The sequence below is a fragment of the Urocampus carinirostris genome, chromosome 12, assembly GCF_059441175.1.
Source record: "Urocampus carinirostris isolate Australia breed hairy pipefish chromosome 12, RoL_Ucar_1.0, whole genome shotgun sequence".
Lineage (NCBI taxonomy): Eukaryota > Metazoa > Chordata > Actinopteri > Syngnathiformes > Syngnathidae > Urocampus > Urocampus carinirostris.
Window position 1 is genome coordinate 7,164,934 of NC_142360.1, and position 14,819 is coordinate 7,179,752.

At 39.1% G+C, this 14,819-nt stretch overlaps 1 protein-coding gene across 1 annotated transcript in view; it reads left to right on the forward strand.

Moving 5' to 3' along the window:
- xpr1a (xenotropic and polytropic retrovirus receptor 1a) overlaps window positions 1–14,819 on the forward strand; it is a 108,390-nt gene that overhangs the window by 4,529 nt on the left and 89,042 nt on the right. The window contains exon 2 of the mRNA XM_088348896.1: window positions 6,334–6,385. Coding sequence (XP_088205022.1) covers window positions 6,334–6,385 — 52 coding nt within the window. The remainder of the gene's footprint in view (window positions 1–6,333; window positions 6,386–14,819) is intronic.

Consider the following 14,819-nt stretch of genomic DNA (forward strand, 5'->3'; position numbering starts at 1 on the left):
TTATGTGTCCTTTTCTCCATGCCATACGTTCCGTGACCTGCGTTGTGTCTCATTTATTTCCACAGCACAAGTCTTTTTAACCGGAACTGCATTTCCTCAATAGGAATATCCAGAACACAACTAAGCAGTGTGTGTTAAAGTATGTGTTTTTCCATCGATGATACTCTGATTGAAAGTCAGTTTTATCTTTTCCTTTATGCACCGGTTGGATTTATGAACTTACCACCCGGTTTTCAATCTCCTCCTCATGATTGTGTCTATTCAAACTGACCACAACGTTTGTAACGGAGATAAGAATGTGGCTGTTCAACAGAAAGATCCCAGTTTTACCAGTTAGTGAGGCGCCGTATTAACACAAAGGAGTTGACAAGTCAATTGAGCGATGGGCTAATTAGGGGTAAAGTTGATCCTGCGGGATAGAAGGTACAATCTTTATATGCTAAATACCTGTTTGGTATGGAAGGTACATACACAATGGCCACTCCAGAAGCCTCTGCAAAGGAACAGAGAGTCGGAAACGACGTAATTACCTAAATTCTTGGCTGTAATCTAGAATATTTATGACAATTTAGGAATCATTCATTTAGCACGTCATTAAGTACAAAAAAAAAACAGTAACACCCGACTCAAAATCCTTAAAATGTAAGAACTAAATCGCATCTATTGTGGTTGTGAACTTAACAAAAGCAATTTCCCAAAAAAGAGGCCAAGTGTCTTAAGGCTGTTGCAGCTCCAGATTGAAGTTTTTCATTTTGTGTATTTAAAAACCACCACATCACCTTGCCTTAGGAAAGCTTCTGAGCTTATTCTAACACAGAATCAATTAACATTGATGCTGTGATGTTATACAACCCTTAATGTGATAGATAGATAGATAGATAGATAGATAGATAGATAGATAGATAGATAGATAGATAGATAGATAGATAGATAGATAGATAGATAGATAGATAGATAGATAGATAGATAGATAGATAGATACTTTGTTCATCCCCGAAGGGAAATTCACATTTCCAGCAGCATCCCTGAGCTGAGAACAATCGAGAAGTTGGAACACAAGCGATGAATTAGCACCTGCAGACAATGAAAATGTATTTCTTATACAAGGTTTGCACACTACTAGGTGCACAATGTTTCCACCAAAATTATTTACATTACATCCTTTTTAGTGTCCTACATTGGGAGTTGATATGCATGGTGGTAAAGATGACAGAATTGAAGAGTCAAGGCATATCCATTTTTTTTGCTTACTCCTTTTAGCATCATTACAAGCCTTGACCCAAAGCGAATGAATGAAGTGCAAGAATATAGTATAGTAGTATTGCATGAATTCTAAACACATGGGATTCTTAACTAAACGGTGTTAGTTTTGACAATAAGATTTCGGCATTTTAATCATGCACAGAAATAATTTGATGTTGATGTAGTCTGGTTATTCCACACAGTAAAGTGAAATTGTCATAAGGCAGGTACACCGTATCACGGGCAGTATACTGTATATTCATTAAACACAGTTCTTTTGAAGTAACCCGACGTTGATGAAGAAATTTCAGTCAAAATCCTTTCTGGTGTGTCTGAACAGTGCATATTGTATAACTGTACATTTGCATATGTTTGACTGGGCGAATAGGATGGCTTATGCATTTACCTCTGCAGTAATCACTCACGTACCCTGTCCATAATGACCATGATGAGGACGGGTGACGTGGATGTGAGTGCTCCCATTTTCAAGTCAAAAGAGCTGAGTGATGACATTTGGATTTCAAACAGGTGCCAATGTGATTCCACTACATAGATTGTGCAAATTGCACAAATGTAAAGTCTCCTTTTTGCTAGCATGTTTTATCAGCCTGTTGGAAGGATAAACATGATATAGACAACAGGCATCGGCAAGGCAACCGCTGAGCACTCCCTCTTGCCAAGAACCCTCCCTCTTTCCATCCTCACCTAGTCGTTCCTCCCCCACTGGGAGGACATCTGGTCCCAGACCTGCCCTCCCTCTCCTTCCTCCTCCTCCCTTTTCTTCCTGACTTCATAACAGGGATACATTCTGGCTCAGAATCCCTTGAAGGAGTTTTTGAACACTTCAGGCAAACGGTCCCGTCTTCTAAAGCATGGGCTCCAATTTCCACGTAGGTTTATTGGGCCTTTCACCCTTAAAAGACATTTGTTTGATACCTAACATATGACAGGGGATTACAGTAGACCCCCAGGGATACAAAATAAATCCATTCTGAGGTGAGAAATGCAAAGTGAAATTGACATATAGCAGGGGATAGAAAAATACGGTAATTAGCTCCAAACCCCCAGTACCCCAGACAAAAACATTAAAATGAACAAATTGTAAATTTTAACTAGTATGTGAGTGTAATGCACGTTTATATGATCAAAAAACATTATGAATGAAAATACATGTTAAGGACAAGTTTATTTATTTTTTACCTTAGGTGTGTTGGAATTAAGCTGGTCCAGTGGATTAGCTGGTGTATGCAGAGGGTGGGTAGAAGATGAAACAGATTTTAAACCTTCCACTTGTAAGGGTTGTTGTGCTCTTAGAATAAATTGTTGTTTTAATTGCCTCCTTTTTTTAATAACAGTCCCGATCGTTGATTGGTTACAGCCATGCAACCTAGGGAGGGTAACCGTTTGCGTACTCGCTTAGTAATTCTTGATTATCGCAAGCTTTGTTTCCATGGTTGTCATGTTTATGCTTCTTCCATTAGCATAATTGCAAGCCTTAGGACCCGGAGAAAATGAATATAGTAAAAAAAGATAAAGTATTGTATCGCTAACGCACAGTCTTTATGAAGTATACAAGATCCTCAGGTGAATGAGGAGAAAGGCATTCTGTCCAGCCAATAGCATATCAACATTTTTATGATGCTGTGACAAAATAGCCTTTTATTTGACATCGACTAATATCAGACAGGCATCTTAAAGGCGTAACTCGACATATGCCCAAACACAAAAGTTTTTGGGCACGCGAAACAATTGCTGTTGACGTCTTAAAGTGGATAAAATGCCCTAAAGAGGGTCCGGGAAAAAAAAAAACATGTTATTCCCCACTGTAACGTGCAAACGTCGTAAGGTGGTGTCACTGTATCTAAACGTCTACTGCACATGTTGTTTCCACCTTCTAGTTCCCATAAGTATTACATTAATGCACAGTCATTTATAGCTATGCCCCTATTAGGCTAGGGTTAGTTATTGTCCACAGGTTTCAACACTGATTACTGGCAAGCGTGCTGATTTATCCCAATTCCCCTGAGGGCTAACCTCACCTAACCCCACCCCATTCTTCCCATTTTCTATCACTGCCATCACCATGGCAATGGCACCTTCCTAATGAACACCTCCTCGGACTTCCCTGACTGGATCTGAATATCTATTTCCTCCTGATTAATATTGTGAGCAGGTAAAGCTTTAATGGTGAATCGGTTCACGGCGGACCTTTATAGGCAGTAATCCAAACTTCCGATAAAATACAACAGTCTACTACGTATCAACTCTTGATTTCAAAATTAGTGTCTGCACAGTGAGTGCTCTGATAACAACTCAACTATATACAGTGCATCCGGAAAGTATTCACAGCGCTTCACTTTTTCCACATTTTGTTATGTTACAGCCTCATTCCAAATTGTATTAATTTAATCTCTTATCTTAAAATTCTACACAAAATACTCCATTATGACAATGTGAAAAAGTTTTTTTTTACTTTTTTTAATTTATTAAAAATAGAAAACTAAGAAATCACATTTACATAAGTATTTACAGCCTTTGCCATGAAGCTCAAAGTTGAGCTCAGGTGCATCTTTTTTTCCACTGATCATCCTTGAGATCTTTCTACAGCTTAATTGGAGTCCACCTGCAGTAAATTCAGTTGATTGGACATGATTTGGAAAGGCACACACCTGTCTATATAAGGTCCCACAGTCAAGTGTGCATGTCAGAGCACAAACACCAAGCATGAAGTCAAAAGAACTGTCTGTAGACTTGCGAGACAAGATTGTCTTGAGGCACAAATCTGGGGAAGGATACAGAAAAATTTCTGCTGCTTTGAGCACAGTGGCCTCCATTATTCGTAAATGGAAGACATTTGGAACCACCAGGACTCTTCCTAGAGCTGGCCGGCCTTCTAAACTGAGCGATCGGGGAAGAAGGGCCTTAGTCAGGGAGGTGACCAAGAACCCGATGGTCACTCTGTCAGAGCTCCAGCGTTCCTCTGTGGAGAGAAGAGAGCCTTCCAGAAGGACAACCATCTCTGCAGCAATCCACCAATCAGGCCTGTATGGTAGACTGGCCAGACGAAAGCCACTCCATAGTAAAAGAAACATGGAAGCCCGTCTGGAATTTGCCAAAAAGCACCTAAATGACTCTCAGACCATGAGAAACAAAATTCTCTGGTCTGATGAGACAAAGATTGAACTCTTTGGTGTGAATGCCAGGCGCCATGTTTGGAGGAAACCAGGCACCGCTCATCACCCGGCCAATACCATCCCTACAGTGAAGCATGGTGGTGGCAGCATCATGCTGTGGGGATGTTTTTCAGCAGCAGGAACTGGCAGACTAGTCAGGATAGAAGGAAAAATGAATGCAGCAATATATAGAGATATCCTGGATGAAAACCTGCTCCAGAGCGCTCTTGACCTCAGGCTGGGGCGAAGGTTCATTTTTCAGCAGGACAACGACCCAAAGCACACAGCCAAGATCTCAAAAGATTGGCTTCAGAACCACTCCGTGAATGTCCTGGAGTGGCCCAGCCAGAGTCCAGACTTGAATCCGATCGAACATCTCTGGAGAGGTCTGAAAATGGCTGTGCACAAACGTCTCCCATCCAACCTGATTGAGCTTGAGACTTATTGCAAAGAAGAATGGGCAAAACTGCCTAAAGATAGGTGTGCTAAACTTGTGGGATCATATTCAAAAAGACTTGAGGCTGTATTTGCTGCCAAAGGTGGATCAACAAAGTATTAAGCAAAGGCTGTGAATACTTATGTTAATGTGATTTCTTAGTTTTATATTTTTAATCAATTCAAAAAAAGTACAAAAAAAAAACCTTTTTCACATTGTCATAATGGAGTATTTTGTGTAGAATTTTGAGATAAGAGATTAAATTAATACAATTTGGAATGAGGCTGTAACATAACAAAATGTGGAAAAAGTGAAGCGCTGTGAATACTTTCCGGATGCACTGTGTATATATATATATATATATATATATATATATATATATATATATATATATATATATATATATATATATATATATATATATATATATATATATATATATATACACAGTGGAACCTCGGTTCTCGACCATAATCCGTTTCAGAACCCTGTTCAAAAACCGATTTGTTTGATCACCGAAAACCGTTTTTCCCATTAAAAGTAATGTAAAATCGTTTTAATCCGTTCCAACACCCTGAATGTTTACCATGAACGTAAACATTAAGCTAACCCAGGCTAATCGTACGTTCGCGTTAGCGTAATCTTCCGTACGAAAGATTACGCTAACATGAATGTGTAAAAATAAAAAAAACAGGTCGTTTACACGTCATTTAGCACCCGGGTCTCCACAAAAAGTGGTGAGCGGTTAAAGGATAAAGAAAAGAATTATGAATAGGATTTCTTACCTTTGTGGCGCTCAGCAGAAGCCATGCTGTATGTATAGCAAGATTGGAAACTCGCACACCTTCTTCATATTTTCCTAGTATTTCTTTCTTAAATGCAATAGTTGTACACACTACTCTTCTTTTTTCACCTGTAGCAACTTTGCTGCTTGCACCGACCTTCTTCGGAGGCATAATTAAGGGCTAAAACACTCCGTTCACCGATATTAAAAGCGAAATAAGTGCGCGCGCACGTCATAACAGTTCTTCACGAGGGGTGGGGGCGATCTACACCCCTACGCTGCTCAGCATTGCACCCTAGCGTACCGGCGTTCAAACTCCGATTTTTTGGACGAAAAGCGAAGCAAGAATTTCTCGAAAATTTTGGTCGAGAACCGATTTGTTCGAACTGAGAGGCGTTCGAAAACCGAGGTTCCACTGTGTATATATATTTTTATCTCATCTCATCAGCCGTACCGCTTATCCTCATTAGGGTCGCGGGGGGGGGGCTGGAGCCCATCCCAGCCATCTCCGGGCAGTGGGCAGGGGACACCCTGAACTGGTTGCCAGCATATATATATATATATATATATATATATATATATATATATATATATATATAGTGTATATAGTCATGTAATTAATATAGTCAATTGTTATGTTAATGAAGTCGTATTTTGAAGATAGTTTAAGAACTGTTTTTATCTGTTTTCGTTACTAGGCATTCAAGGATATGCTGTATGCAGCACAGGACCAAGCCCCGTCTACTGAAGGTAAGAGGATTCCTTGTAGTTATGTGTCAATGATTTTGAATGATTATATACTCATTATTACATTATTATTAACTCATTTAGTACTCATCATATATTTACTTTTTAAGGAGGGCATCATTTTTGCCACTTCATGGTCTCACAAGACATGCAACACTGCGGTGTGACGCATATAGTCGACATACATTGACTCGTTTACTAGAATTACTATGGGTTTCATTCTTTTTGGCCTCTTCCTAGTGTCCCGAGACCCTGATGTCACAAGACATGCAGGGTGTGTGTTGGTTCAACTGCAGGCAAAGGTCAACTAAAGGAGTCAGTTTGTCGTAGATATTTAAGAATATGGCTTAGGAAATTACCCGTTATGTTGTGTTCTGATCATGTTGATGTCCTTCAAGCTTTGTCATTAAAATGCCGGGAGAGCAGAAAAACGGGACCAGAGTGAAATTTCACGATGCCGCTTCTCACGCATACATTAATCAAGCATCAGTGTCGGTTGTCTTTTGAGCAATAGGGTCTGCACTGCCTTTCTGTGCCATTGCTCTGTTTCAACCTGTGCCCAGTGGCCCCTATTCTGGGTTGTACAAAACAACCTTCTTAGATTCGCTAAAAATAGGGTCAATATCTGCTAACATGCTGCGGGCCCATGTAATCTAATGCTTCTCAAATCATCACTGATACTTTATTCGTTCATTCTTTTGAAAATAATATTTTTTTAAAAAATAGTACGATCAACAAAATTTGGATGGAAATTCTGTATGTCACAATGGACGGAATGTCAAGCATTTGTTTTAATTTTAGGGTGGTCGATTAAATTTCCGTAAAGTACGGACTATAATCCGCGACTTCCCAAACTTTCAACCCCTTGGCTTAAGCAATGATGCGGCTAATTTAGGCATTTTTTTCTAATGGCCGCCAGGGGGCGCCCGAGCTGTTATGGTAAGAATGAGACAGGTGGAATTTATGTGTTGAGGAAGACAAGTTTAGTGTAACTTCAAGAGACTTCACAATGTGTTTACTGCTGTGTACCAGTGTGCAGTTACATCTGAGCATCATCTACAAACGATAAAAAAATTAATCAAAACAAATTAATCTCTATAAGTAGATGATGTTGCACAATTTATGACTGTGGTGGAGTTGTGTGTATAAACTTAAGCAGTTCACATATTCATGCAGTCTTTATTTAAAACATTTGGTGGGGCCATTAACTGTTTTGGTGTTTTTTTATATAGTTCTTTAAATAAGTTGTGTGTGCCTGATGTGCGCTTACCAGAAATAGTAATGCTACGTAATATCCCAGCAGTTGATACCATCGTTGTTGTTTTTCCCGTGTCTGAGATATTTCCTGAAGACAAACATGATTAAATATTGCAGCAGCGTTTTCTGCTTTAGTACACTGGACAGAAATTTGTCAAACAAGATTAAAGTTGAACAATTGCAAAATGTTCTGGGAAAAATAAGATATTGGCCACAAAAAAAGGCATGATTAGATAGAAAAGACATATCCAATATACAGTAGCCCCTTAAGATACGACATTAATCGGTTTTGAGATGGGGATCACGGAAAACTATCAAATGTTTTGGGATAGAAACCTATAGTAATTAGTTGATGTGTTCCAAAGCCCCAGTAGCCCAGATCCAAACATTAAAAATATATATACATGGTAAATGGACTGCATTTATATTGCACTTTGCAAGTCAGTCAAACACACTCACACACCTATAGAGAGTCAGCCATTCAAGGGGCCTACCTGCGCTTTGGGGGATTTAGGGGTTCAGTGTCTTGCCCAAAGACACTTTGACATTTAACTCTGAGGAGCCGGGAATCAATCCGAAGACAAGCGCTCTACCTCCTGAGCTACTGCCGCCATTTACATGTAAAGCATCAATAACAAAATAGTATACAGCAGGTGTTACCTCTAATACACAGGATACTATTAAATGAAATTATAGATAAATATAAAGGAAAACTAAAATTTGATTTACCTTTAGTGTGACATCGCTTCAGCTGGTCGACTGGAGTAGCAGGTGGATGCGGGGGCGGGAAGAGACAACGGATTTAAATTAAACTTCCACTTTCAAGGATTGTCATGCCCTAAGAAGACTCTGTAACTTTAAATGAATCCTTATTGTTAATAATTGTCGTCATAGTTGATTGGTTATGGCCATATTCTTTCACAAAGGTATTGATGCATGTGTTCTCTTTGTTATGCTTCAATATCTAAAGCAGGGACCTCAAACTCGTGGCCCATTGCAGCTCCGATGGGTTGTTGGTTTGAGGCCCCTGCCTTAAAATAATGTCAAAGGGACACTGTGTATTATTTTCCCGCTAGATGTAGCTGTATTAGGTCGTGCCACCGAAAACAAGTGCTAAAAGCACACAGGGAGAAGACAATGCAGAGTCTCAAAGTGACCAAAAGACACCTTATTACTTTTGAAAAGAAGAGAAATAAGTAAACAAAATAATAAAATAAAAAAGGAGAACAAAAAAGAGGAAAATCTAAAAAAAAGCAATAAAATTAAAGTAATACTCAAGAAAAATGGAAAAAAAGAACTAGAACCAACTGAAAAAGAAAGAAGAGAGAATTGTATTTTTTTGTTTTACTCTTTATTTTTTCTTTACTTTGTTCTTTTTCCCCTAAATTCTTTTAATCCCATTTTCTTTTTTTGCCTATTTTCATTATTTTTTCCATCCCTTTTTCTTATGTCCCAAATAAAAATAATTTTCCTTTTTTGTCTTTCTTTTTGAAAGGCTAGGTAACATTGGGAAGAAAAAGGGAGCTTCTGCTCACTTTCATTCTCCATAGTTTGTAGTCCTCCTTGGACTTATTTTTGGTTGCATTACTTATTACAGTGACATTTAGTGGAAAAATATAAAACATTTTCCCTTTAAGAAAAGCGGAATCTTTCTATCAACGCTGTTTTTGTGGAAAACCCCATTTTTCGAACTTCATTTGCAGTCTAGCTTCAGCAGCCCCTAATTCAATTGAGTTTAGACCCCTAAAGTATAGCTTAATTTCCATCGTCACAATCTTCATACTTCTCCGTTTAGCATCACTGCAAGTCTTGGTAACCGTAAAAAAAAAAAAAATAGAAATAAAAAAAATTAAATCTACTTTTTTTACACAAGATTTTTAACTGAACATAAATGTAGAAAAGAGCACTGTGGGAGGGAGTTCAGTGAATAGCATACCAAGATTTTCATGACGCCGTGATTCAAACTAATAACAAGCGATTATTTTATATTTCGGCAACCAATGGCAGACATGCATTTTACAAAAGTCAATTCCATTGAAGTTGGGAAAAAGTTTAAAATGTCAGTAAAATTAGAATAGAATGACTTGCAAACCTTTTCTAACCCATATTTAAATGAATACACCACAAAGACAAGATTATCCATGTTCAAACTCATAAACTTTATTTCCATAAGCAAATAATGATAAACTTAGAATTTTATAATTGCAACAAGTGCCAAAGTAGTTGGGAAAGGGGCTTCTTCACCATTGTGTTACATCACCTTTCCTTTTAATAACACTCAATAAACGTTTAGGAAGTGAGGAGACTAGTTGTTGAATCGTTGATAGTGGAATCCTTTCCCATTCTTGCTTTATGTACAGCTTCAGCTGTTCAACAGTCCGGGGTCTCCTTTGTCTTATTCTGCGCTTTATAATGCGCCACACATTTTCAATGGGAGACAGGTCAGGACTGCAGGCAGGCCAGTCAAGCACCCGCACCCTCTTACTACGAAGCCACGCTGTCGTGAGACGTGCAGTGTGTGGCTTGGCATTATCCTGCTGGAAGAAGCAAGGGCGCCCATGGTAAAGATTCTGTTTGGATGGCAACATACTTTGTTCCAAAAACTGAATGTACTTTTCTGCATTAATGGTGCCTTCACAGATGTGCAGGTTACCCATTCCTTGGCCACTCATGCACCCCCATACCATCACAGATGCTGGCTTTTGCACTTTGCGTGCATAACAGTCTGGGTGGTTCTGTTCTTCTTTGGACCGGAGGACACGACGTCCACAATTTCCAAACACAATTTGGAAAACTGACTCATCAGACCACAGAACACTTTTCCACTTTGTATCAGTCCATTTTAGATGGGCTCGGGCCCAGAGAACCCTGCGGCGTTTCTGGATGTTGTTGATGAATGGCTTACGCTTTGCAACATAAAGTTTTAACCCACACTTACGGATATAGCGTCGAACTGTATTGACTGACAGTGGTTTTCCAAAGTGTTCCTGAGCCCATGTGGTGATGTCCTTTACACATTGATGTCGGTTCTTAATGCAGTACCGCTTGAGGGCTCGGAGGTCACGGGCATTCAATAATGGTTTACGGCCATGCCGTTTACGCACAGTGATTTCTCCAGATTCCCTGAACCTTTTCACAATATTATGGACTGTAGATGATGATATCCCTAAATTCCTTGCAATTGTACTTTGAGGAATGTTGTTTTTAAACTGTTCAACAATTTGCTCACGCAGTTGTTCACAAAGAGGTGAACCTCGCCCCATCCTTGCATGTGAATGACTTAGCTTGTTCGGGTTTCCCTTTTTTATACCCAGTAACAACTCTCACCTGTTGCTAATTCATCTGTTCACCTGCAAATAGTTGGTTGATTTCCATTCATCCACTTTCTGAGTAGTTATTGACACCTGTCCCAACTATTTTGGCACGTGTTGCTGTCATCAAATTACAGAGTTGATGATTTTCTCCCAAAACAATAAAGTTTATGAGTGAAGACAATAAATATGTTGTCTTTGCTGTGCATTCATTTAAATATGGGTTGAAAAGAATTTGCAATTTACTTGGATCAATTTTTATTTGCAATTAACACACTTTCCCAACTTCATTGGAATTGAGTTTTGTAAAAGACTGTGATTCGTCATGTTCACGGCTAAGTTCGAATTTTATACATTTTTGTGTACGCAAATTAATTGGTTGTTGATGTCATAAAGTGGGGAAAATCTTGTAACGAAAGGCCAAAAATATCTAGTAACTTAAGGTAAAATTATCTTAAGTTAGGGGCGCCGTAACCTTGGGGTCTACTGTACGTAAGTTTTATTACATAGAGATGGATGTACTCCCTATTTTAAGACAGTGCTCAGAATATTACCTTTTTAATGGAAGAACATTGTAATAACATTGTTAAGAATGCATTGCATACTTATCACTTTAAGATTACGTCACATTTTAAGATTACGTTACATAAAACACAAAATCAATCAGCAACTGAATGGGCGTTTTTTTTAATATTTGTGCAGCAATAAATGTTTTTTCATAGATTTTCTACTAATTAGGAGAGAAAGACAAACACACGCAATTTACGTGGCTATAATCCGACATTAAACCCTCTCGCCCCTTATTAAGATCATTTTGGCCTTGTCCCTTAATTGTTTTCGGTGCAATTGAAATGAATAGCCTGCTGTCCCACATGTGCTGTTGCGAGCCTCATGAAGGCAGGAACAGCTCGTTTGATTCCTCCCGTTGGAATCCGTTACTGTGAGTTATTTGCCTCAATCTAATTCAATTAGCCCTGCTGAATAATTCCGGGCTGAGACCAATAGCGCTCCCTAATTAAAACATTTCTTTAACTGGGATCAGCATGTAAGTACCCTCGCTTCATCCTGACATTTGTTATATTTATGGGTCTTTTTTAATCTTTTATGCAAACATCTCACTCCGATGTAAAAGTCAGGGCTAGTACAATGCGTTGCAATTTAAAAGGATCAACAATGAGCTCTTCATTCTCAAAGAGTGAATTGAATCCCTAAATACAAATGGTAAGGAAGTGTGGCCCGAGTAGAGTAAGTTAAAAGTCAGAGTGATAAAACCTCTCCGTATTTCCACTGCTCTCTAGTGCCTCTTCTGTCAGCAATATTCCTTCAGGGCTTTTCATGGTTTATGCCGTCAAATCAATAATGCTATAAAAGAGAGGAGGCATTGGGTAAAAATAGGAGGCTCATGTTGCTTTTGGTGCACGATTTTCAGTTGTGCGTGCGTATTTTTTGGATGATCATGTGATGATTTATGTTTTTGTCGATTTCTGGTTGCATTATGTTGCAGTATGTCACAAACTAGTTTTACTAAAACAGTGCTTTCAATTTATTTTCTGTCACGCCCCTCCTTGGGAGAAGAAATTCTCTCGCGCCCCCCCAAGAAGTCTCCTTATCCGGGTTATTTAAGTTTTTGTGGGATCATTTAAGGGTACTGATATGTTATTGGCTGAACTCCCTCCCACAAGGGTCCCTTTTTGTTTAGTACAGAATCTTGTGTATGTTGTAAAGACTATGCGAGTTGATAACACAATACTGTATTTTTTTGGACTGTATTTATTCGAAAAGGGTGTCAAAGCTTGCAGAGAAGCTGTCCCGCAGATAACCATGGAAGCAAAGCTTGCAATTATCAAGGCATACAAAGAAGGCACAATTCAATAATCTCACCAAGGAATATGACTGTATCCAATTGTCAATCAGAACTATTAATAAAAATAAAAAGGCAATTAAAGCAAGGAACTAAATCCGAAGCAGGGGTCTCAATCTCACGTACTGCGGGCCAAATATGGCCCGCGTGATGAAAATTTGAGGCTCCAGCCTTTATATCACAGCTTAATGTTAGTGAGGCTCGTGCGAGTTTAATATGGATGCTAATTACTTGATTGAAATTAGGAACAATTCACTCGTAAATGCTGCCAACAACTAAAGTGCATGCCGGATTAAAAAAAAATAATTAGCTCGCAAAATGTGACTTTTGTCTGTGGTGTGGTTTAAACACTGTATTTGAAAGTCAGTGTAAAATGAAATGAAATGAAATGAAAAAATGAAATGATCTGCATTTATATAGCGCTTTTCAAGTCAGTGACTTCCCAAAGCGCTTTACAATGTGCTCCACATTTCCCAATAGCGGCCTTGCAGCCATGTAGGGCGCTAACCTGCTTATTGGGGGTATTAGGGGTTCAGTGTCTTAACCAAGAACACTTCGACATGTAACAAGGACGAGCCGGGATCGAACTGGGATCTCTTGATCCCAAGACGAGCGCTCTACCTCCTGAGCTACTGCCGCCCGTGTACTTGGAAAGAGAAAGACAGAAAGCGAGAAAGAGGAAAAAGAGAAAGAGAGAGAGGAAGAAGTCTTTTGTTCCCTATTATTTTCTTCTTACAGATTTGTTTATTTTCTTATTCATTCCTTATACAGTATTTATTTTATTTTTGGATCCTATTTTTTGTGGGAAAAAAAGATTGTTGAGAAGAGTAGAAAACGCAATGCGGCCCTACTTTGCCTAGACCCTAACTCCGCTGGCCCCCAAGTAAATTGAGTTAGAGATGTGTGTTGTAAGGGCAAGACCATCTTTGCAAATGGAAGTTTTAAAATCACTTTAATTTTTTGTTTGCTGTTTTGGTCGACTCCACGCCTTTGCATCCACCCACTACTGCATTCAACCAGCATTCAACCAGCTCAAGTCTTGTCACACCAATATTATATAACATACATGTATAGGAAAAATAACATTTTATTAACAGTAATCATATGCACATATATTAAACATAAGTAGTACTTACTTTGTCATATTTTGTTATTTTAGTGTTTTTAACTGGTGTACTGGGGATTTGAAACACACTAGCGTATTACCAAGGTCTCTGTCCCTCACTATACGTCAATTTTACTTAGCGATCCCCGCCTCAGAACAGATTATCTTATACTGGACGTCTACTGTATTGCATATTAAGCTCTTTTGTAGGGTGGCTGGTTTTGACTATACCAGAGCAAGTTTTGGTGCCATGTTAGATCTAACAAACCAGTACGGGAGAGAGGTTTGTTTGATGCAGCTGTCTCTTTGATGAGGCTTCTACGGGTATTAGAAAGGAGGTGAGTATGAGAGGAGGGGTCAGGGTCAGTGCAAGCCAGGGATTTCTCTCCCAAGGTCAGGAACTAATCGAATGGAGGTAATGAACAATGAAAGGCTCATATGTAACTGGTCAGAAAGCTTTCTTATAGTCAACTTGTTTCCTTGTGATTATGAGGGAAAAAAATGGAAGAAAAACAATGGAGAGAAACGTTTAATGAATGTTGATGCTCTTCAATTGCCTTTCAGGCAAAGAATGGGTTGGACAAATAGAAAAGAGAGGAAGAGATGCTTCGGGCGTCAGACAGACAGACAGAGTGAGTGGGAGGTCCCTGGGCTCATCTCCAATGCATGTTGCCCTGCATTAGCACTACAGCCATCCTGCTTGTGGAGCAAAGAGAACCTTCACACTCTTACATCTCTCCATCCAGCAATCCATTATTCATCAGTGAATTAGATCTCGCCTGAATGAAGTGGAGGAGGAGGAGGAGAAGTGAGGAGATCTGGTGGGGAGTTGCTGGAGATCCAGGGTTGCTTTTAACATTCTGGTCAATCTTTGTATGGTGTTGCTGCTCTATTTGCAAAAGT